Source organism: Lithobates pipiens, unplaced genomic scaffold, assembly GCF_037356315.1.
Source record: "Lithobates pipiens isolate NorthernLeopardFrog02 unplaced genomic scaffold, aLitPip1_a1.2 Scaffold_3, whole genome shotgun sequence".
Lineage (NCBI taxonomy): Eukaryota > Metazoa > Chordata > Amphibia > Anura > Ranidae > Lithobates > Lithobates pipiens.
Window position 1 is genome coordinate 9,609,396 of NW_027507790.1, and position 25,900 is coordinate 9,635,295.

General features: G+C 43.4%; 1 protein-coding gene across 1 annotated transcript in view; it reads right to left on the reverse strand.

Moving 5' to 3' along the window:
• Window positions 1–25,900, reverse strand: part of RASAL1 (RAS protein activator like 1) — a 158,068-nt gene that overhangs the window by 5,414 nt on the left and 126,754 nt on the right. Inside the window, exons 13-18 of the mRNA XM_077461250.1 lie at window positions 17,122–17,314; window positions 16,857–16,994; window positions 10,013–10,157; window positions 6,533–6,705; window positions 1,184–1,324; window positions 902–1,037 (exon numbers count right to left, since the gene is read on the reverse strand). Of these exons, the coding sequence (XP_077317376.1) occupies window positions 902–1,037; window positions 1,184–1,324; window positions 6,533–6,705; window positions 10,013–10,157; window positions 16,857–16,994; window positions 17,122–17,314 (926 nt within the window). The remainder of the gene's footprint in view (window positions 1–901; window positions 1,038–1,183; window positions 1,325–6,532; window positions 6,706–10,012; window positions 10,158–16,856; window positions 16,995–17,121; window positions 17,315–25,900) is intronic.

Consider the following 25,900-nt stretch of genomic DNA (forward strand, 5'->3'; position numbering starts at 1 on the left):
CATATGCTATCTGTTCATGAAGAGAGTCAAGTTGCACAGTGCCAAGGCTTTTGTGGACAGAGGGAATGAGCATTTATGTTGCATGAAGCTCCCTCTTCAGCATAATGACTGAGGGAGTAAAATCTCCTGCAGCTTCCTCCTGCTTCAATATCCTCTTCTTTTGCTTCTGTGCTTGCATCCTCTAGGACTGCACATTGGGTTCTTACTCCAGTTGAGAAATGGGAATAGGAAAGAAGCATGGTTGTTTTTGGGCCCTGGACAAAGATGGCTCTATTGAAGTGGATGTAAAGCCTACCATACACCCAGTGAAGTGACTAGCTTCCAATGATACTCAGAGATGAAACAAACTCTCCAACAAAAGTTGTACCTGTCTGCAGCCATCCCTTCTGTAGATCATTCTAAAAACACACAGATTTAGGGCCCTTTCACATGGGCTGTCTGATCAGGTCCGTTTGACAGTTTTTCACGCGGACCTGGTCGGACCCTTCCGTCTCCTCTATGGAGTGGCCTATGTTAGCAGATGCTTCCATTTTAAGCTGCTTTTATGCTAACATTAGAAAATAGTAAGGGCTTGATTCAGGGATCATTAGATAAAATAAGAAAGAAAAATAATAAAACTAGTTATGCCAAGGATGGTTTTCTCTCTGAGGGAGAAAGGTCCATCACCTTCAGACACTAGCACAAAACCAACTCAAGAGTTTGTTTAAGGTTATAGGGGAGGTGCCTATGAGGCGTATCCTCCAAAGCACTGCCATTATCCAATTACCTGAAGGTAAATGTCTAAAAACCCACGGTGTATTAAGACTTTACATGTGCTCTGTATTGTAGAGTAAGATAATGAGTGATTATACAACATGAAGTTAGTTATGTTCACAAGCATACTGTACTGTGGCTATATTACCTGTTCGGTCAGATTGCAGGCAGCAAGTCCAATGTGAATTACGATAGGCTCCTTGGTGATATGTTGGCAACAAATTTTGGTTGCACAGACTGACTTTACGCAGGGCAGAAAGCCACTGATTCAGTTCATTAACATTCTATATAAAAAGAAAATATTTTGTAAAAAATAAATAAATAAATAAATTAAATAATATTTTTTTTTACCCTAATATTTACAGTTTTTCCATAATCTTCTTCTTAAAATGGTACAAGTAATATAATAGCCTTGGCTGTTGCCGCTCACCTTGCACTGTATATACATAATGTGGCAACCTTGTGTCTCAGCATCTTGGGTAATGATTTGCATCATATTTGGCTGCTGAAATGCATTCTCATCCACTCGCTCCACGGCGCATATCCGATGCACTGGTATAGAAGAGCGCACCTGCAACAAGGAAATAGAGCATTAAATACCAAGTACCTTAAGCTAGCCATACATGTTTCAGTCCTAACTGTATAATTCTGTCCAATCGTCTTTAATATGGCCATACATGTTACAGTACAAAGAAGTTGATGAATTTAAAGTCTATTATACAGCTATGCCTTGTACACACAGTCGGACATTCCGACCACAAAATCCGTCTGATTTTTTCAGACGGATTTTGTTTGAAACTGTTGTTGCATACACACGGTCGGACAAAGTTATCGGAAAATCGAATCGTTCGGAACGCGGTGATGTTCTTTGCATACGACGGAACTACATAGAGGCTAGTAGCCAATAGCTTTGGTCTCGTAATTTAATATGAGCATGCGGGGCACTCTGTCCGATTGGAATGCTCTACAAACGATTGGAAAAAGTCAGATCGGATTTTTTTATCGGTAAATTTTAGATCCTGCTCTCAAATTTTTTCCATCAGAATTTCCGACGGAAAAAGTCAGAGAGAGCCCACACGCGATAGGATTTTCCGACAATATAATCCGATCGGACCTTTTTCGTTGGAATTTCCGACCGTGTGTACAGGGCATTAGACTATAGTGTGCAAGGTCATTTTAACAGCTTGTGTTATTGCATAATTGCAGCTTACCACAGTGAATATCCAGCATGCAGCCCCGTACTGCAGAATAAGGCCCAATAAGGCCTTGGAACTCAATTATATGATTATTACGAAAAATAAAGGATGATCAAATAATTAGATATCAGTGGCGGCTGTTTCTCAAATTTTTTTGGGGGGGTGCAAACAAACTGAAAAATTAAAGGGGTTGTAAAGCTTCATTTTTTATTTTCTAAATAGGCTCCTTTAACCACCTCAATACAGTGCACTTACCCCCCTTCCTGACCAGACCAATTTTCAGCACTCTCACAGTTTGAATGACAATTACTCAATCATGCAACCCATATGCGTACTTTTTTCCACACAAATAGAGCTTTCTTTTAGTGGTATTTAATCACTTGTGGGTTTTTTATTTTTTGTGCAATGACTGAAAATTAATCACATCTGATCAGGCCTTCAGTACATCAGGTGTATCTCATTTCTTGAGACACTTATGCCCCGTACACACTATCAGAAAATCGTACGGAAAATACCGCTTTCGAAGCGATCGTACGATAATCGGATCGTTAGTACAGAGCTTTATTCTATCGGACATGCATGGAATTTTTTTTCGTACGATGCCAGATCGTACGATTTTCGTTTAATCAGTACAGCTATCGTTCGAAAATGCAATACAAATGCATTACAACACATGACATCACTTCCGAATTTTTTTTTCTGTCGTGCGGGAATTTTCGTGACTTTAGTAAACTCATCAGATTCGATCTGAGATTAGCATGCAAAAAAAAAACGGACGATCATTCGTCCGATAATCTCATCGTGTGTATGGGGCATAACAAGTCAGGAAAGTACAAATACCCCCCAAATGACCCCTTTTTAGAAAGTAGACATTCCACGGTATTAAGTAAGTAGCATGGTGAGTTTTTTTAAGTTGTAATTTTTTCCCACAATTCTTTGCAAAATGAAGATTTTTTTAAATAATTTTTTTTACAAAATTGTCATATTATCAGGTTATTTCACACACACAACATATGCATACAACAAATTACACCCCAAAATGCAATCTCGGTGACGAGCAGTGTTCCCAGGAATAAGCCGCCACCGACGTGCACACGCAGCACACTCGTGATCGCGCGCATGCGCCATGCACAGTGAGGGTGTAACCATCTGTGATCGACTGTGACTTCATCCCAGCCGATCACGTGGTAAAAAGCCATGCCCAATGGCTGTTCACCCTACTCGGTGGCGAGCGGTGTCTCCGTGACACGCCGCCACCGAAGGAACAGGGATGCGCTTGAACGATTGCGTGCATTCCCTGTTTAAATGGGAGGAGGTCATATGACGCCCTCCCGCCACAATAGGTGCGCCGCCTGGCCGTCATTTGATGGCCAGCGGTCAGCAACTAGTTAAGCTAGTGCATTTTTGGTTCACTTACCTTTTCCTTTGATTTCCCTTCTAAATGTTTTTTTTCTTTGTCTGAATTTCTCACTTCCTGTTTCTCCTCAGTAAACTTCACACCATCATCCGAGCAATGTTTAGTCAGCCAGAACAGCTTACTGAGGAGGAAAAGGAAGTGAGAAATTCAGACAAAGAAAAGAAAAAAAACATTTAGAAGGGAAATCAAAGGAAAAAGGTAAGTGAAACAACAATGCACTAGTGTCAGGTCACCTTGAGGCGAGGTGACAGATGCACATCGTAGGGATCAGGGGTGCACCACAAGGTTGTGGACCCTACGGCTGACTGCTGCAGACAGGGGGACAGATCCCACTGGGGTTAGAGCGTAAGATTCCCTGGGGCGCGGAGTCTAAGAGCCAGCAGGTGTTCACCAGCGCCTCTAGTGGTGAGGATGGACTTGGCTACAACTGGCTCCAGGTCGCGACCCCCAGGGTCCCCCAGCTCACACCCACAGTAGGCAACAGGAGGATAGGGATGGTGAGGGACAAAGCCAAGGTCGGGGCCACAAGCAGATGGGAATAGTCGGAGACACGCCTAAGGGTCAGGAACACAGGCAAACAGGGATAGTCAAAGACAAGCCAAAGTCGGTAACGGGAAACAACAGAATCACATACGGCAGGTAACAGGAACCTAACACACAAAGGAATACACAATGGTTGATCAGCACTGATGGCCTGCAGTGCACAGGTAATATAGGGCTCCCTGATAGGGCCTGGGGTGGAGCCATGCTTAGAGGAGAGGTTATAAAAACCACCAGGTGGAAGTGGCTGGCCTCTAGTCTGAATACATGAGGGGAGGTAAGCAAACACAGGAAGATCACTGCATAACCATGACAACTAGCTTAAAAGGAACCTATTTAGAAAATAAAAAACGAACCTTTACAACCCCTTTAAACTGTTAGTAATGCAAGACTGTAAATAGCCATTAATCAGGTGATTATGTATCATTACTGCTAGATAAAATTGCCCATCATATGCAGCCTAACTGTGCCCATCATATGCAGCCTCACTGTGCCCATCACAGTATGCCAATCACATGCACATTTCAAGTAAAAGAAAACAAAACCGTTTAACATAAGGCATCCTTATCAGAGCCCCTTTTTACATCAGATGTTCCAATCTAAGCCCTCTTTACAGCAGGTGTCCCCATCAGCATCCCTCTATACATCAGGTGTCCTCATCAGAGTCCCCCTATACATCAGGTGTCCCAATCAGAGTCCCCCTTTACGTTAGAGGTTACCATCAGATCAGAGCCCCCCTTTACATTAGATGTCACCATCAGATCAGAGCCCCGTTTTACATTAGATGTCACCATCAGATCAGAGTCCTCCTTTACATTAAATGTCACCATCAGATCAGAGCCCCACTTTACATTAGATGCCCTCCTCCCGCCTCGTACACACAGCTCTCACACAAGTCGCCTGTCATCCACCTTCGGAGCTGCGGGGCAGAGTCAGAGAAACCAGAAGTGAAGACACAGGACCCGCCAATCACACACCACAGCGGGGAACAATGATAGAGGGAGTATTCAGGGCGCAGAGCTCAGTGCTCTGAGGACTTTCCAAATGGAGCCAATAGAGCGTCTTGTTTGCAATCACGTGATTGCAAACACATCATGCTTCCCATAGCAGGTGTGTGTCCGATGCCCTGCACGCACTTAAAGGGCCATTATTATTTTTCTGTGAGTGCAGCACGTCATACTTCCCATACTCCCGTGTGTCCCGCATCCCGCACACACTTAAAGGGCCAGTATTTTTTTATCTTTCTCCAAAGCCTTAAGTCAGGTGCGTTTGTGCTGCTCTGTAGAGCTGTTATCAGCATGATAATTTCTGACAAGTTCTCAGAGAAGGCAGCCTGGAATGTGTGTTGTGGGAGGTAGCTATGAATAGATTAGCACAGAGTTTGCCTTGTAAAAGCACAGCTCTGAAAGCATTTTCCTCTTTCTGCTACTGTGGAGGGGGGGTGTGTGCTTTTCCTCCAATCTGCTGTCACACGGAATATGTCAGAATGACACTCCTACTGCTGAACAAGGAAGAGAAAATATTCTCACCCAATGTAAGAACTCTAAAGAATATAGCAAGATGAAGACAACAGATTTGCAATTAAAACTTATGTAGGGAGATTTGTTTCATCCCTGTATATCATCTGAAACTGTTCACTTAACTGGGTATATATGCGGATTTACATTCACTTTAAAGGGTAACTCCACTTTCATAGGGGGAAAAAAAAGCCAATAAAAAAAAAATGGCATATAAAATTGCTATACAAGTCATATTGTAATGTAATGTTATTAACAACTACCTTTCCCATTCATCTGCGATGCTGTAATTTTCTTTAAAATGCAATGCAGTATGGCAACCTGAGATAAAAGTCAGATTTTTTACATACCCTACAACAAAAATAGATTTTTTTTGTGAGATACTCCCAGGGACATCACGTCTAAAGGGATGCAGACCCTGCCACTTTTCTCAGAGCCCTGCGAGTGCAGCTGCTGATTCATCATTATGAAATTACTCCAATGCACCCTTATTTTGCACATGGACATGGACAGACAGCTATTTCCTCAGGATATCAAAAAGTAGGAACCTGCTACAAAGTTTGTTAAAATCCTTGGAATGTACATTGACCACCCAGACAAGAATGTTTTTTTCTCAACAAAAGTTGAGTTACTCTTTTAAAGAAGAATACATCAAATGAACATTGACCAATCCTTCCAATTTGGCAAAATCAGGTAATGATTGGAAAGTCTGTTAAAATTGTCAGAGATTTCGAGTTAAAACCCAATTTCGGGAAGACCGCAAATTCAGTGTTGCCATTCCCCTACCATCCCTCAGTAAAGATGTTGTCCTTTTCTGGATCCTAAGCGGACCCTGCCACTGAGCATCCAATAGGAAGTTTCCCTGTCATGCAGGCCCCCAGGTGGACACCTGAAGAAAGGCCCAAGCAGAAGTAGAGAGTAGAGGAAATCAGTTGGGGTTGGGGTGTCACGTGGGCACAGGTAAACATTAGTCTGGAGTGGGGTTTTAGCTTAGGACACCAATAAATCAAACATTGGTTCCTTGTATGGTCTCGCTCAAGGTTTTGTCATTTCTGTGCTTGAGAGCTGATGAGCCCCGTTCTATGTGCCTTACTTTACATGCCACTTACCTGCCAGTCTGGTGTTTTGGAATAGGATAGAGTCTGGCTACTGAGCCAAAAGTATCTTTTCTTGAAAGTAAAACGAGTAACCAGATTTACAGCTTCAGCTTTACGTTTGTGTAAAAATCCTTCTTTAATAGTGACCGATGGATGAAAAAGAGTGCGAGATGTCTGTCCACATTCTACAAGAGAGAGAATTAACAGTTGAGCAACTGGATGTAGGAACAGGTGTCAGAAAGTACTAAAACATTTTAACTTTTTGAGCCTCCATTCCTGAGATGGAGCATTTTGCAATATCCATGACACAACAGGGAAATGAGTCAGAATGCTTTACACTAACACCATTCAGGCATATTAAAGTGGGAGTCCGCCGGGAGTTCCGACCGTTTTTTTTTTAAAAAGCCAGCAGCTACAAATACTGCAGCTGATGACTTTTAAAATAAGGACACTTACCCGCCCAGCGCGCCCGAGATGTCGGCACCCGAAGCCGATCTCTCGATCATCTCTCGGGTGCTGCCGCCGCCATCTTGGGTATGGGAATCAGGCAGTGGAGCCTTTCGGCTTCATTTCGGCGAGTCGCGCTGCGCAATAAGGATGGTCCTGCTGCCTCTGGGATCTGTGTATTTCCCAGCAGGCAGCGGGGGACTTTCGGAAAGGGGCGTAGATTCTGCAGAATCTACGCCCCTTTCCGCAGATAGCTATGCCGGAAGTGGGTGCAGATACCTGTACTGTACAGGTACCTGCACCCCCCTCCCCCCTGAAAGGTGCCAATTGTGGCGCCGGAGGGGGGGAGGATTCCAATGAGCGGAAGATCCACTTTAGCGTGGACCTCCGCTTTAAAGAAATGCTTGTAAATCTATAACAGCAAAAACATTACTAAAGACTTTCTTGCAGATGAACAAGGCAATCCTTGATCAACCACAGACAGACCTCATTATGTACACGAGACAAACATTTTGTAATTGAACACCATAACACCACAAACATTTATCGGTACCTTTAAGATGTATTACATTTAGCTGTGTTCATACTAGGACTACTAAGTGATTGACATAAAGATAACAGCATCATTTCCTGAAATCAGTAACTCAGCTAAGGATATACTGTTTATATTGGTTGGCATTTCCTGCATGAGATATGTGGAAATGTCTTTGCATTCCTTCGAAGGCTAGAAACTATATGTTAAAAACTTGTCTTTGTGGTATTAAGGAAATGTCAATAAAAGATAAAGCTGCCTTAAAGAAGATTACAGTTTTATAGTTTGTGGAGAAAAAAAAAAACATCCATCGCATCTGGTGTTGTTATCAACTTTGTTGCTAGCTATTGAGTGCTAAAAAAAGCCCTCTAAAAATGATGTATAAAAACTAAAGAAAAATCTCTCTATGTTTAATAAAAACAAAACTGGACTGATATTAGAACTGGTTAGCAACTGGTGGGCAACAGACACTTGTTTTTATACACCTCAATTTGTGAAAATGTGGCACAAATAAGTTGGGGGTCCAGGACTGCACGAGAATGACTATTCAATTTCAAATAAGTTAGGTGATAGGCCAAATGTGTAGTTAGAGGTGACGCAAGGCATGGAATGTATTGCTGGAAGCAGATTGATCCAGGTTTTAATTCACAGCTCCTATTAGACTGCACAGTCCAACAATCAACTGTCTGTACTGAGACACTTCGATGCCTTGCAGGCTATTGTAAAGCAGTACACAGAGAAAGGTAAAAGTAAGATATACCAACCAATCAGCAGTCATCTTTTAAAAGTGAACTTAAATTGGATAGTTCCTGTGGATTACCACAATTTACATTTCCTGATTGCTCTTTGTAAAAAAGTTATGGGAATAAAAGCAACTATTGGACTACTCTCCGCAGCTCTACTGTCTTGAGGTCAGCTGCAGGTGTCCAAATTTGGTTTTATAAAGTAAAAAAGAAAAACAAATCTTGGCTTAACTTCTCCCTGGTGTGCTCCCCCGCCCCCACCTTTCTTTTTTTTTTTTTTTTATGTTTGTTTTTTCTTTTTCGTTGTCTTTTATGATTTCTTTTACTCCCCTTTCCTGAATATAAAAATCTGCAAAAAATGTGTTTTTTTTTTTCCTTTTTGGACAAAGGGCAGTGGGATTGACTCTCTGGCAGTAAGCCATTATGGGACTCTTGTATGTTTCTCACGGAGACCTTTGTCTTTCTTGGACCCCAAGGTCCCAAGGTTTGTATTTGAGGTTTTGGATTGTACTAGCTGCACTCTGTGTTCCCTCAGCTGTGTCTGAGCTGTGTTGAGCTTATCAACGTGGTTGTTCATTGAGACTATTTATCCATGCCTTTTGCAAAATATAAAAAGGTAAATAACAAAACAAAAACAAAAAAGCAAAAAAAAAAAAAAAAAAAAAAAACACACCAAAAAATGATGCATGTTTTTTTGTTTCTTGTATTTTATTTGTTTAACAAGGGAAATAAAAGGCAGTACAACACAGTGGGAGTTATTTAGGAAAGGCAAATCCACTTTGCACTACAAGTGCAAAATGCACTTGAAATTGCACTGAAAGTGCACTTGGAATTGCAGTCGCTGTAAATCTGAGGGGTAGATCTGAAATGAGGGGAAGCTTTGCTGATTTTATCATCCAATCATGTGCAAGCTAAAATGCTGTTTTTTATTTTTCTTGCATGCCCCCCTCGGATCTACAGCGACTGCACTTTCAAGTGCACGTTCAGTGCAATTTCAAGTGCACTTTGCACTTGCAGTTTGCACTTGTAGTGCAAAGTGGATTTGCCTTTTTGTGCTTTTACATCACTGGAACTGTGTGCATGTTATTTTTAAGTGCTTTACCTTATTATGCTATCACCTTGTCCATGGGTCTGCAAGTGCCCCATGGTCAAAGCAATCCTGGGGCTTTTGTTTTTTATAAGCAGACACAAGCTGAATTGGAAAATTTCAAAGAGGTGCTTTTTAGACCCTCCAATGCCCATTCATACCTGTAACTCAAAGCTACAAAATGCTTAACAAAAAAAATCCTATTTTAAATTACTCCGGTCGCTAGACATCTGTCACTATAAAAATACAGGAGCTTTATTTCAGGCAGATGTGGGCATTTTTGGCCCCACAATTTAGAAAAATACATGAAAAAATGCAAAACAAAAATCATCAAAATCTCCTCAATACACTGACGTTCAGGTGTGAATCCAGTCTAAAGTTTATTCACCAACTGCTTAATTCAGCCTGTTTGTTTTTTGTGTTATAGCAAAGAACACAACAGAAACTGCAAGTAAGTTTAATGAAAATGCAAGGTGAGAAGCAGCATCCAGTATCCTGGTAACAGACATTCATCTGAATCCCTTTTCCATCCATATTAAGTGTCAGAGGCACATCATACAGAAAGGGGGACAGGTGTGAGGAAGGCAGAGACAAACAGCAAGACTAAAGTGAAATATAAATTGAGGAGGATGAATACAGATGGAAGATGGCAGTCAGATTTGCTGTCTACTAATACCACACACCAACATCGCTCTCCATGTCTGTGAGTTTGTCTAAGAAATCTCTCAAGCGGCCCACACTCTGCTGAATGAGAGGATGTAAAGGAGACATCCACTGTTCCTTTCCGTGACCTAGCTGCTGCCCAAGATTTCCAATACTCTGTACTACCTAGAAATAAAAAATAAAGATAAGCACGTAATATACTAGACAATGAGCAAGTCTGACTTTAGATAATAAAACCAATGGTCAATACCATATCTATTGTTACACAAGTAAGGTAGCAGGACAATAGTACATTAGATATATTTGATCTTTGCACGATGTTATTTAACTACAATATTTTTTTTCTGTTTTTAATATACATTTTGAGTGCAATTTGTAAAGTACTTGATTGCAATTTTTGATGTGGCTTTTCAGCTTAAATTGTCCTTATTTTCATGATATTTGTGAAATACAAATTTGTAGGGATCGCTTTCCCATGGTCCTGTTTGTCAACAGGTGCACATCCTGGCTGCATAACTACTGAGACGCAGGGTAATCCATCCTGTGAGTGTTTTAGCTTAACAAATGAGCTCATGGCAGGAGATTCTTCATTCTACAGCTCTGCGCATACAAGGGGGCAGAGATGATTGTGAATTATTGCCCTATAAACATGCCCTTGGAATCTTCAACTGCCTTGTCTTGGCTATTGATGTGTAACTGTACCTTTGAGGAGGAAGGGATTGCTACCATTTGAGCCTGAATCTAGTTTGTGCATTGCTTCAGATGTCCCATAGCTGATAATACAGATAGTTTAGAATTAAGATGGCTATACATGGATATATTTTTCATTCAGCCTGCAGACTGGACAGAAAAGTAGGATTTTTAAAACAGCTTACCTGTAAAATCCTTTTGAGTACATCAGGGGACACAGAGCCTCAAGTATTTACTTAGTGGGTTATGGGCCTACCTTCAGGTGTTGACACTGGTATAACCAATACAGGAAGTTGACTCCCCTATATAACCCCTCCTCCTTCTAGGAGCACTCAGTTTTTGTAGTCAAGCAGTATAAGCAATATACTCTCAACCAGGGGCGGACTGACAACTGATGGGGCCCCCGGGCAATAGAAGATCATGGGGTCCCCTGTGACCTAAGCCACACCTGCACAGGGGGACATTGGGGGGGACCACAGCACACAGGGGGACACTGGGGGGGGAAGCACACAGGGAGAACCTGGGAGGGGGAAAAGTACACGAGGGGACACTGGGGGGTTGGAGAGCACACAGGGGGACACTGGGGGGGAGAGCACATAGGGGGATACGGGGGGAAGTACACAAGGGGACACTGGGGAGGGGACACACAGGGGGACACTGGGGAGGGGACACACAGGGGGACACTGGGGAGGGGACACACAGGGGGACACTGGGGAGGGGACACACAGGGGGACACTGGGGGGGACACTGGGGGGGACACTGGGGAGGGGACACACAGGGGGACACTGGGGAGGGGACACACAGGGGGACACTGGGGAGGGGACACACAGGGGGACACTGGGGAGGGGGGACACAGGGGGACACACATTGGGACACTGGGGGGTGGACACACAGGGGGACAGCATAGAGGGGGGTAGTGTGGGGAGAGCACACTGAAGACTGGCCCGGGTCCCATACATCTGTACTGCAGTCACCCCCTCCATCCAATGGTGGCCCTCCGGTAAAAAAAAAGTAATACTGCTAACAGCGTGCTGCTCCCCGCTGGTCCCTCCTCCCTTTGCATCCATCCCAGGTGATGTAGTGTACAGTGCAAGCACCTGCGATAGACGGGAGGGAAGGAGGGGCCGGCGGGGAGCAGCGCGCTGTTAGCAGTATTATTACAGCCGCTTCAAGGGGCGTCTCTCGTTGGGCCGGGCATGGCCCCTAATGGCTCCAGGCCCTCGGACGGTGTCCGAATGACCGCTGGGTCAGTCCGCACCTGCTCTCACCCCATAAAACAGAGGGGCTCTGTGTCCTATGATGTACTCCAAGAAAAGGATTTTACAGGTAAGAGGTTTTAAAAATCCTATTTTCTTTATCGTACATCATAGGACAGCCTCAAGTATTTACTTAGTGGGATGTCCCATAGCAATGCTACTTGAGGGGAGGGAGACACAACCAGTAGGGTAACCCCCAGACCTGAGGACTTATACTGCTGCCTGCAGCACACTGCGCCCGAAGGCGATATCCTCATTTCATCTTAAATCCACTTGATAACATTTTGCAAATGTATGTACTGAAGTCCAAGTCGCGGCCTTGCAGATCTGAGACATGGAGGCCTGGTGACGTACTGCCCAAGAAGCACCAACCGCTCTGGTAGAGCGCGCCTTAACTTGAAAAGGGGGAATCTTTCCCTTTAAATCATAAGTTTGAATTATAAAACTTGCTAAATCCACCTAGCGACAGTGAATCTCGACGCTGCCTGTCCTTTTTTGGGACCCTCTGGCAGAAGAATAAGATATCAGTCTTACGAATCTGAGCAGTTTTCCTTAAATAGATCTTCACTGCTCTCACTAGATAAAGACAATGTAGTGACTTTTCTTCCCTGGAACATGGTCTTGGGAAAAACCATGGCAGGAAAATATCTTCATTCAGATAAAAGCCTGAAACCACCTTTGGCAAAAAGCCTGGACAAGGGCGTAACACCACTCTGTCCTCATGAATAATGAAATATGGCTCTTTACAAGAAAGAGCAGCCAATTCTGAAACTCTCCTTGCTGAGGATATAGCTACCAAAAACATCAGCTTCCTAGTCAGAAGGACTAAGGGAACATGCTGTAACAGTTCGAATGGCTGTTTTTTGTAACACCGACAAAATGAAATTTAAGTCCCAAGGGCTTAAGGGTGATTTAACTGGCAGATTAATCCGCAGCACTCCTTTCATAAAGAATGCATAGCAAGAAGTCTTTGAAATAAAAATTGATAAGGCTGAGACTTGGCCCTTAATAGTACTCAGGGCCAACTTCATCTCTACGCTTAATTGTAGAAAGGCAATAATTCTGCCTATGATATATCTCTGAGGGTACCAACCCTTGGATTCACACCAGGAAACATAAGCTTTCCAGACTCTATAATATATAGATCTAGAAGCTGGCTTCTTAGCATTAATCAAAGTAGAGATAACTGACCTGGAAAGCCCACGTTTCTTCAGAATGTGGGTCTCAATAGTCAAGCCGTTAAATTTAGCGTTCGTAAGGTAGGATGGAATATCAGCCCCTGAGATAGCAGGTCTGGCCTTAGTGGGAGGGGCCATGGACCCTCCACTGCCATCTTTACGATCTCTGCGTACCATGACCTTCTTGGCCACGCTGGTGCTACCAGTATTACAGACTTTCTTTCCAGAATGATCTTGCAAAGAACTCGAGGTAGCAACTGAATCGGGGGAAAATGCATAGATCAGTGAGAACTGATCCCACGGGGTCACCAACGCATCTGTTCCGTATGCGAGTGGGTCCCTTGTCCTGGACACAAAGTTGACTAGCTTCATGTTGAATCTGGATGCTAGAAGGTCTACGTCCGGAGTCCCCCATCTTTGGCAAAACAGCTCGAAACACTTCAGGGTGAAGAGACCATTCCCCCGGGAATAACTGCTGGCGACTGCTGTCCGCCTGCCAATTCTCTACTCCCGGAATGAAAACTGCCGATAGGCATGGGACATTCTCTTCTGCCCAAGTTAGAATCTGGTTCACGTCTCTCTGAGCTCAGAGACTCTTGGTGCCCCCTTGGTGATTGATATATGCCCCAGCCGTGGCATTGTTGGATTGGATCCTGACAGGACAATTCTTTAACCTGGGGGTCCAGGTTTCTAGAGCCAGATAAACTGCTGGAATCTCTAGGATGTTGATGGGCAAGGCTCCTACTCCCCAGCCTGAAAGGCTGGCATCTGTCGTTACTACCTTCCAGATAATTGATCTGAAGGACTTTCCCTTCAGCAGGTTCCAGGATAGTAACCACCAATTGAGGCTTTGGGACATTCATGGGGACAGCCACATTGGCAAGTCCAAAGCTTGAATCGTTTTGTTCCAAGCAGACAGGATACTGTTTTGAAACAGTCTTGAATGGAATTGGGCATAGGGAACTTCTTCGAATGAGGCTACCATCTTCCCTAACAACCTCATGCAAAGGCGAATTGAAGGATTTCTCTTCGACCTGATCATCCTCACCAGCTCTTGTATGGAGCTGATCCTTGCGGGAGGCAAGGACACCCTTTTCTGGGCTGTGTCTATGATTAGGCCCAGATACTCCAGCCTTCTTAGTGGCTTTAAGGAGGATTTCTTTAGGTTGAGAATCTAACCCAAAACTTCCAGGTAACTGCTTGTAATGGCTACACCTTGCTTCAAGCAAGCCACTGACTGGTCTATTAACAATAGATCATCTAAGTAAGCCAAGACAGTTATGCCCTGTGCCCTTAACCTGGCTAGAGGTGGGGCTAATACCTTAGTGAATACCCAGGGTGCTGTAGCAAGCCCAAAGGGCAAGGCTATAAACTGAAAATGCTTCTGTTCTACTTTGAACCACAGAAACCTCTGGTGAGGAGGAAATACAGGGACATGCAGATATGCATCTCTGATGTCGATGGATGCCAGAAGTTCTCCTCTTTGCAAGATGGAAAAGGAGCGGATCTTCAGGAACTGATTTAGACTCCGTAGATCTAGACTTGGTCTGATATCCCCATTTGGCTTTGGCACCGTAAATAGGTTTGAGTAAAACCCCAAACCTTGCTCTTGTTTGGGAATCTGTCTGATCACCCCTTGAGCCAATAATTGGTCTAATGCTTGCAACAGGGATTGCCTTTTCCCTGGATTCTTGGGAACGTTTGATCTCAGAAAACGAGACGGTGGAAACTCTCAAAGCTCTAGCTTGTATCCTAGAGACACTGTGCAGAGAGTCCATTTGTCCTGAATCTCCCTTTGCCAGACTTTTGAGTACATTAGAAGTCTTCCCCCCACCTTCGTGAGCGGAGATGCTTCTGCATAACAAGGTCTTGTATTCTGCTTTGCAGACTTGCGGCCCCAGGTCTTCCTTTATGCCTGGTCTGATGGCTGAGGCCGAACAGTTTAAATGAAGGACGCTTATATTTTCTTTTGACTGGCAAAAGAGTACTATTTCCGCTGGAAATTGTTTGAATGTATGTATCCAAACTATCACCGAATAATCGTTCTCCCTTAAAGGAGAAACTAGTTAGAAGGTTTTTACAAGGCGTTTCAGCTAAACCAACCCTTTAACCAAAGGGTCCTTCGCATATGTACAAGTACAAGCGCAAGGCGTGATGCCTGGTGAATAGAATCCTTCATAGCATCTACGGCAAAGCATAATGCTTTAAGTAGCTCGGCCAGTTCCTGTGCTTGTTGTGCAGGGAGCTCATCTGAGAGCATCTGTGAACTGGTCCTTTAAGGACTGACAGATGCCTATAGCTGCAATTGCAGGCTGAGCAACAGTACCTGCTAAGGAAAAGAGGATTTTAACAGACCTTCCAACTTCATATCTGTTGGATCTTTAAGCATAAGTGCATTGTCCACTGGGCAAGTTAAACTTTTTTTTTTCACATTGGAAATCGCAGCATCAACTGCTGGAACTTTCCATCTTTTAATTAATTTTTCTTCTATAGGATAAAGACTTGAGAGTCTCTTTGGAGGGGAAAAATGCTTATCCAGATGATCCCATTCGGTATAAATAAGCTTTTCCAGTAATGCATGGACGGGAAATGCATACAAAGGCTGTAAAGGCTTCAAGGAACCCTAGGAAGAGACCGGACCTTCAGCTAACTCTGTTAGGGGTAGCATGAAAGCAGAGCGAACCATCTTTGTAAGGCTCTGTACTTCAGATTGTGAAGTAGGAACTTCAAGTATTGTTTCCTCTGCAGAGGAATAATCGGCATGTCTTTCCTCCCAATCATCTAAGGGCAATACCCCATCCTGTCCCCATAATTCCTTTGGACCCTCCACTGACTGTAAAGAGTCTAAGGTGGGGGAGGTGGAATAAGGACGCTTCCTATACACTTGGATGGAGGATGCGATTAAAGCCGCTGACCTTCCTTCTAAGCCTTGCAAGGCAGAGGAAAATGCATCTTCAGTCACATATACAGGTGCTGAAGTGTGTGAAGCGGTTGCACCACCGCTAGCTTCCAAGGACTCACCCTGGCTAGCCATGTCTGATCTCTCCAAAGAGGAGGACAATATGGAGGCATAACTGGGATTCCCAGTGCCTGGGGGTGACACCTTAGGTACCTTTACGATAGGTCTGGAAGACATAGTGCAAAGCCCAAAGCAGAGGTACACACACACACAATATTTGCTTGACAACAATTCTAGCAAAGACAGTGTCACCAAAATAACAGTTCTTTTGCTGCTAAGTAACAATAGTTTTTCCTGTCTGGAAATTTCTGTCAGCAGATTTATAGTCTTTAAAACAGAGGCACAGGGAGTTTCCCCAATGTTACTAGGTGGAAGTGCTGGGTTGTAATTAAACCATGCAGCTAAAGCAGCTGCAACCATTCAGCCACACCCCATATAGAAGTTTATACACAACTCTTTATTAGCAACTACTGTATTTTTACCAAACCCCACAAGATTTCTTTAAGTAAGAACCCCCTCTGCCACTGGGACCACACATGTCTTGAGACAGAGCTGCACTAAGACACAAACAAGTAGCATTCAGTGTAACTGTTGATACATGCAACAACACACGGAAATACATAAATTTGAAAGGGATCTAAAGTAGAGGTAAAAGGACTGACAAGTACTTAAAGGAAATAACACAGACTTAAGTGGCAATACAAACGGCAAATAGCATGCATGGCAAAGAAAAAAAAAACAGTCTTAGAAAAGCTAAACTTCCTCTTATTTTGCAGAATACCTTAGCCAGCAGCAGTAAAGTGCGTGCAGTGCGTGGATCAGCGTGATGCTCTCGTAAGTGGAACAGTTTAGGTGTCAGGATGGCAGGAGCAAAAAAACGTAAGAAGAGGAAACCACTGATGGCTGCATACTTCACATCCTGGTTTTAAGCAGAAAACATTATTGGAAGGATAGCCATTGAAGTATAGTCTCCTCCTCCCACCAGGTTTTCCATGCAGGAATATCCCTCTATCACATGCTGGTGGGAATGAAAATTTTATTCTCACCTGACTGGCTGCCCCAGGAAAACGTTCCTCCACACGCTTATGTAGCTGCTTGAAGCAAAGACGCATACCTGGTGGGCACTGTTCTACTGAGCCCAAGATGGCATCAATAATGTCACTCAAGTACCCCCTCAAAGACTCCACACTGCTCTCACGAATCTGCTGCTCAGAAACTGAACCTTTAAAAGAGATACGCCTGCAGAAAGAGTCAACACGTTTACCCTTTATGTTAATACAGTCTACATATAGAAAACAGGTTTAATTTTGCATAGAAGGATGCTGAGATTGTTAATTAAAAAAAAAAAAAGCTTTACAGTACTGTACAGTAATACATACTAAATGCCCATAGGCTCAATTCACAAAGTTAAAACATTAGGATAAGTATACTTATTTTCCAAAAAGAGACTTCTTTTCAGTTGAATCAAATTAATCACTTGCTTACTGGGCACTTAAACCCCCCCTCCTGCACGGTCATGCAACACTGTACCCAAATGAAATTTTTATCAATTTTTTTCACACAAATAGGGCTTTCTTTTGGTGGTATTTAATCACCACTGGAGTTTTTATTCTTTGCTAAAAAAAAACGGAAAATTTTGAAAAAATAAATAAATCATGTTTCATAGTTTGTTATAAAATTTTGAAAACAGGTAATTTTTCTCCTTCGTTGATATGTGCTGATGAGGCGGCACTGATGGCCAATGATAGGCTGCCCTGATGGCCACTGATAGGCACAGATAAGTGGCATTGATGGCCCTGATGAGTGGCACTGATGGGCACTAAAAAGCACTGATAGGTACCACTGATGGCACTGATGGGTGGCACTGGTAGGCAACACTGATGGGCACTGGTAAGTGACACTGATGGGCAGCACTGTTGATGAGGCACCGATTAGTAACATTGATAGGTGGCACTGGTGGGCACTAGTAGAGGGCACTGGCAGGGGGCAGAGGTGGGCACAAATGAGCTGGCGGCTGCTCTCCTTTATCAGGACAGATGTCCCTCTGACAGCCGCTGGTGATCAGCTTTTTTTTTTTCCTCCTCACACTATCGCTGATTGCTGGCTATGTTTACATCACATGATCAGCTGTCATTGGCTGACAGCTGATCACATGGTAAGGGGTCGGGATCGACCCCTTATTCTGAACGGTGATCCAGCGAGTCTCATAGACTTGCCTTATGCACCCTGCAGGGGGGCGCACCTTGCTTGAGCACGGGAGGACATCTATTGACGCCCTCCCGGCAAAGTAGGTCTGCGCTGTGGCAACCATTCAGCCATAGCGCAGATGTGAAGCAATTCAATTTGAAAGTAACAGTTTATATGGCTAAAGACAGAATGGCCTCAAGTGGTCGTAATGGCAAAGAAGCGAGATACCCCTCTGTCGTCAGCCAGGTGGCCACGTGACTGCTGCTCAGCCCCTTCCACTATAGCCCTTAGATTGGGGGAAGAAAGTGGTCAAAGGTCACGTGACTGATCAGAAAAGATCTGAAAGAAAGTATTTAGAAGCATAATTTTTTACAAACATGTACACAGTGTAGTATAGCTTAGTGGAACCGAGGGGCTGGCAGTAATCTTTCTTTGACTTTGCTGCCAGCTACTAATAGTGGCAGGAGTAGAAGGGAGGGAAGAGATCGCTCACAGCCTTACAAACAGGAGCTGACAGGCTGGGAGGGAGGGGGAGAGGTGCTTCTACGCCTAGAGTGGTTAGTTTAAAATAAGAAAGCAGGGGACTGGCAAGATCACCAGGAATTTCACATAAAGGAAAAAATACAAAGAGAATAAGATACTTTTTTTTAACACAAGTACAAGGGAAAACACACACATCAGGAATATGAAATGTTGGGTCAACATACACTTTAACCCTTGTACTCAGGGTCAAAAGCTAGTCCAGACCTAATCCAGACCAATAATTAATGGTATCAATTCTCTGTTATTGAGAATTGGAGAATACAGTGATCATTTTCTCCAACTCTTGGTTGTTACCACTCCATTAAGGATGTGCAAGTTGGTGGTGGTGCCTGGTAATTGCCAACATGGCATCATTATATGCAATTGGATGCTTCCAAGCTGCTATAGTTTGTTGTTAGTAGGAGGTTTGGGTACGCAGACCCTCCGGTAAAATATTTCCTACGGTATGTCCATGGGAAGATGGTAGAAACTCTGGTAAAATGGCACTGCTGGTATGGCAATGGGAAGATGGCTGAGAGCTCCATTCCCCCTCCATTGAGGTGGAGTGGAACAGTCTAAAAAAACATGGGGGTAGTCAATGCTAGTGGTCTCCGAAAGATGTTCCATTGGGGCGAAATGCATTGAGGTGGGGCTTACTTGCTTATGTCACACCACTGCATACTCCTGTCTGCAGCAGCCGGCGATGTAAAGTGTACAGCTGTATGATTTTGTGTCATTTTATTGTGGATTTCAAGATGGATAGCATTTCAACATAATAGATCTTACTGCACTATGATCATCTTTGGTCTGCTCCTTGTGTGAGCTTTTATTCAACAGAGCTTGGGGCATAGATATTACCTAGGAGCAGACACTGGACTGAAGCTCTTAGGGCTTGTTCACACTTGACTAAGTTTCTAATGCTCAACAAACACTCCTATAGCATTTGTATGGCGTTAGTATGGGCATCAGACAGGTGTCAATGAGCTTTAGTATAAGCATTAGACAGGCATTTTACAAGAATTAAATGAGGAGTTATAAATGCTCCCCAAAAGCCCTATGGGCACTTTTGAAGCATTTGACGAGTGTTAAAACTGCTCAACAAATGCCTATTTCATTACAGTAAATGAACAAATCTTAACGCCCCACAACTGCCTGCCAGACCATTTGCGAGGCCTTACCATAGACTTGGATGGGAGGCGTTGAAAGGCTTCAAACGCCTCCTGACTCGACATGAGGCTTCAATTTTGAAGCGACGCAATGCTAACCTTTAGGGTGAACATCACTATGTGCTGTCTATTGCATAGGCGTTTGAGGGGCCTTTTTAACGCCTCTCAAACGCCTGCTCTTAATGCCAGTTTGAACTGAGCTGTCATTCTCTGCATATAGAACCATGCTGTATGGGCTACACTTGCTGTAGCACTGAATCTGGCGAGTGTCCAGTCTGAAGGGTGATGGTGTGTGTCTATACACTGGTGGATTTGTGGGCAATCAAGATTTGATGGTGGAGCACTGATTTTCTTTGGCACTTTATTATGGACTTTAATCACAGAGACTTTTCATGAGATTTGATTTGATTTGATCATTTCTTCTCTTTGTAAGTGCACTTTTTTGGTTATTTTACCACTTTTGTTTTACATAGTGGTTGCTATTTTTGGATAATTTGTTTTCATTATTGATTTCACCTTGGCGCTGCAAAAACTGACCTTCAGTATACACCATAGCATCAACTTATTTAGTTATTTCCCCAATCGTAAAATAGCAGGATATGGCCCATAGTCTACTTTCTGGGATGAAAGGCTTTCCTCAGACCAAGAGGAATATGTCTTCCATGTGTGGTAGTATAGCTTTCTGGAAATAGATTTTTTAGTTTTCAGGATTGTAGGCATGAGAGGCCTCTCTATCCCTTAAGACCCGGACTTTATCAGCCATGCCATTATAGCCCCAGTAAGCATGAAGCAGGGTGGTAAACTGGTCCTTGGGATAGAAAATCCTGAATATCTGGAAGTGCTTATGGAGCATCTGCCAGGAGTCTGATGAAGTAGGAATATCACATCTCCCTGGGTCAGTCCAGAGCTATAAAGATCACCGAATTGCATGCCATCTCAATCCTGCAAAGTAGACAAGGAGGGAGATTCAGTGAAAGTGTAGATTGTAGGAATCCCATGGAGCTACCACAGTATCTACTGTTTCCACCAAAGGATCCTTGCACCTGGTGATAAACCTGTGCAGTTTGTTTGAACCTGGAGGCCAGGGGGTTCACATCTGACATCCTCCGCCTGTGACACAGACTCTGTAGCACCTTGGGGTTTAGTTCCCATTCACCCGGATTCAGGTGATGTCAGCTGAGGAAGTCTGCCTGCCAGTTCACAGAGGTTGAACTGAACGGGCCTGTGTCTTTTTTCAACCTTAAAGGGAATGTAACGTCTCCAGGTTTTTCACCCTAAAGCATTCTATGCATTAAGGTGAAAAACCCTCTATACTGCAGCAGCCCCCAGAGCCCACCCCCCCCCCCTGTTTTTCTTACCGGAGCCCATCCATTCTAGTGATGTGCATGAGCCCAGTAGATCCAGCCGCTGTCTCTTTCCTCACTGGATTCAGTGACATGGGAGCAGGGGGTGAGGCTGAGTACCACTGTCTATGTCAATGGACGCAGCAGCGGGACTTGGGAACGCGCCCACATGAGTACCCCCATGGACACCTGATGAAGGGGAGGCCAAGCCGCCAGGGCACCCCATAAGAGGAAGATCGGGCTGCTTTGTGCAAAACCCTTGCACAGAGCAAGTAAGTATAACATGTTTGTTATTTAAAAAAAAAAAAAAATTTTACATTTGCAATCACTTTAAAACAAACAACTATGTAACTGCTTGTGCCTGGAATGTAAATAAAGGATGTGGCTGGAATGTAAACTTCTGCAAAAGGTAGCATCCCTTCTCTCATGCTGTTGCAAGAATTATTGTTCCAATCTGATGGTCGATGTACACCACTTCTGTGGAATTGTCTGACTGGATCCTGATCGGATGACTCACCAGTCAGGGTGTTAAGTGTTGTAGGAACAACCAAATTACCCTGAGCACCAGATATTTGTTTAGGAGACTAGATTCCTCTGGTGTCTAAGTCTCTTGCACCAACAAGGTATCCTGAGCTCCTCAATAGATTGGACGGAAGGATTTCCCCAGCTTCAGAGTTGTATTCATGAGCCAACAGACCACAAACAACCTATTCTTCAGCGACAAAGCCTATTCCTTGGTTTGTCCAGGGACTGAACTGATTTTTCCCATGATGGCAGAATTTGAAGTTGTAATGGTCTGAAGTGAAACTGAACAAACTGCCCCCTGCATCGAAGGAGGCTACCATCAGGCATATAACTTGCAAAAATGAAGAGTCACTTGACTTTAGGACAGAAGTCCAATTGTGGGAGCAGAGAATTTGAGGGAGTAAAACTTTTGCTTGAGATGTGTCTAGGATAAGGCCCAGACACTGCAAGCGATGAGTCTGCTCCAACACTGACATCTGAAGGTTCCGGATTCAGCCAAACCGTTTTAAAATTGAAACTGTCACACCGTCAGTCAAGACTTGTGCCAAATGCTGCCTCCTCATGAGATTGTGACATTATCACACTATCAGGATGCCCTGGAAACATGATAAGACAAGCACAAAGGCTAGAACCTTGGTGAACACACAAGGTGCGGAAGAGAATCACTGATGTGCTGGTAAAATAGGAACATGCAAGTAAGAACCCTTAAAGTCTACAATGGAGGGAGGCTATGGCAGAGCCACTGGATTCAATTTGGAAATTTGGGGTCCAAAAGGAGACATTGGGAGCCTAGGGATCCAAGATGGGATAAAGGTCTTTTTTTTGGTTTAAGGATTGCGAAAAGGTTGTAATAAAATCTCAGAAAACTTCTCGCCACAATAAATTCTGATCAAAATAACCTGCAAGGACTGCGTGGAGGTCTGTCAAACTGTGCAGTGACACAAGAAAGTTGGAAGAGAAAGTGTGGGGTAACTGAGAGCAGTACTCTAGTTATAGCCTTTAGAAAACACCACCTGCACGCAGGCATTTGAGAGCTTGTCTTTCCAGAAGTCCCCAAAGGCCAACAGCCACCATGGAACTTGGGGTATTCTTCATGTCAAAGAGGACTTGTCTGAAGGTCAGGCTTAAGCCTCATACACACGATAGGACTTTGTACAAACTTTCCCTTGGATTTTTGTACAAAGGGCGTCGGCCCTGAACTTGTATTGCATACACACAGCAGGACTTTTTCAGCCAACTTTCACCAAATCATGTGGTTTTTCTGCTCTTTACCGCCACCTTTGGTCAACTTCTGTAATGTTGTCTGATCTTTTGCATTGGTTCTGAGCATGCCTGTTTGTACTTTGTACAAAAGTCCTATGGTTTTCTGTACACACGATCAGACTTTGCTCCATCGGACTTTTGTTGCCAGAAAGTTTGTCCGTTCGCACAGCCAACAAAAGTCCGATAAAAACCAAAAAAGTTTGTCCGATGGAGCGTACACACGGTCGGACGTTGCTCCAAAACAGCTAATTTGCATGTTTGTTGTCAAAAAGTCTGATCGTGTGTATGGGCCTTTAGAGGCGCAGGGTTTGCAGAGGATCTGGGCTCCTGGCTTGGGTTTGGTCTTACAGTTTGAAGCCTGGAAGTAACAAAAGGGGAGACCTTATGGCCTCAGGGGAAGGTGTGCTGTGATTGGGTTGTAATAGCAAGGAATCAATATATGTAAATTATTGAAACATCAGGGGCAAGTTCAGCACCTACCAACAAAGCAATGTGCAACAATTGTCAAACTAATAAGAAAAACGTTTTTTCTATGTGGATGTTTTTATAAGAAAAATGTTACTACTACACCATGAGATCCTCTCCTTATCCTGCATGTCTGCTGTGCTACTAAGCAGCATACTGTATTACCAGGGAGACAAGGAAGCAACCAAGGAATTACAATGGGAGCACTACTTTGGCTTCAGCTGTGGTGTAATTGGAGCAGGAAGAAATACATTTAGCCCCGGGATATTTCTTTGCTGTTTACCTCTGCTTTTGAAGTTGCGCGTTTGGTAAGCTTAAACACCTCTCAGTGTTGGGTTCCACAGCTTGCAACTTGCAAGATTTGGATATCACTGTGTTTTGTTTTACTTTCTTTGGTGGAAGATATGCTTCATCTAGATTTATTTACTTTATGAACTGGTTATGGACTTATTTAATTTATGGCACTTTTTTTTTAGTTTATTAGTTTGACGTTTGTTATACATTGCTTGTTTATTTAATCTTCCTAGCTTGAGGTCTAGGGTTCTTCTGCTGGGGTAGACAGGTACTCTTACCCTCAGCGACATCCTTGTACTGTTATGCATACTGAGATCATTGAGGAGTGTATTCAGTGCAGCTCAAAAGAGACAATAACCCTTAAAGTGCTTGAACAGAAAATTAATTTTTGCATGCCTGCTCCATAGACCAACATTTTAATCAAATTCTTCTCCACTTGTTCATAGGAGACACAATCAGGAAATAAAGTGGAAGAGCACCTGCTAACCTGGCTATGCAGTGGTGTAGGGCAGCCAGCTTGAGCGCTAAGCTCTTGATAAACAGTACATTTAAAAGCATTTTGTTGGCTGTTTGTTAATTGCAAACCAATAAACGTATTTATTCAGCTTATTGACTCCTATTATTTGGTCAATCACTCCTTCAACCGGTATATATTATTTTTCTAGTAAACTGTTGGGTATCTACTAAATGGTAGACCTGTCTGTTGCGGACAGCCTAACCTGAGCCAGTGAGTTCTCCAATTGTGTTTTTTTTTTTTTATAACTACTTTATATAAAGGCTAAAGTTTCTGTGCCTTTTGAAAGTTTTTTCATTAATCTTACAGGCAAGGCTACCACAAGGTTTTGTCTCAAGGATCCTTAATGACTGGCGAATGCTCTACATACTGTAATGGTCAGAACTTTATCGAGACAGGATACTGTTGGATCAATGAGAATGGCCCCCTTCTTGATCAGAGACTTCTAAAATACTGGGCTGTAATTTTGAGACTCTTCATCAGATAGAGCCTTCGCAGCAGATGATTCAGAGGCAACTAAAGCTGCAGACAGGTTAAATAATGACTCTGAAAGGGAAGCTGTTGAGGAATGGTTACAACCTCTGAGGTTAGAGTCAGCAATCAAAGTTGCAATTTAGCTCATGAAATCCTGCATAATTGCAGTGAAATCCTCCTAGGATAAGGCTGAGGAGGGGGCCACACCTGGTGAATCTAAGGAAGACTCATGAGAATGTAGGGACTCAAGCAGGGGAAACAATGTTCCAGGCTGTCACAGTTAGGTCCTTGAGAGCAGAGCAGTTAGTGGATTGTGAGCTGGAAGGACTCAATACAGTGAGACCACTCATGTTGTGTTTGGGATTTAACATATTGCACTGCTTGGCAGGGACAATTTAGCTCAGAATACCTGGTATAACCTTGTAAATTCAAACGGACAGGGGTAGGACAGCATGGACTAACCAAGTTGGAATTGCATGTCTCTTGCAATTAGGAGCAGCGTAACAGCTAACTCCGTGGCAGTAAGGTGTTAACTCTGTGGACACACTAAGCCGAATAATGAGGTCTGGTTATCAGGTAAGATACAGACCTAGGAATTGAGGGTTTATTCCACCCAAAGATCTACAAGGTGTCCAGGTCCTAGGACCCAGAACAGGACACATTAAAATTCATTTGAAATTTGCTACATTTTGGCATATTACAACCAAAAACATAAATGTATTTTTTGCAAAATGGGGAAAATTTCAAGGGGTATGAATACTCTAAGGCACTGTGTGTGTGTGTGTGTGTGTGTGTGTGTGTGTGTGTGTGTGTGTGTGTGTGTGTGTGTGTGTGTGTGTGTGTGTGTGTGTGTATGTGTATGTATATATATATATATATATATATATATATATATATATATATATATATATATATAAAATGTTATAATCCTTTACCAAGAAAGTGTTCTTTATTTAAAATGTAAGGTTTTTCCTGAAACTTCCCTCTTAAAGTGAAGGTGCGTCTTACACGCCGATAAGTATGATATATCCAAAAAACACGCCCAAGCTCATCCTTAGTCCTGAGATGCACT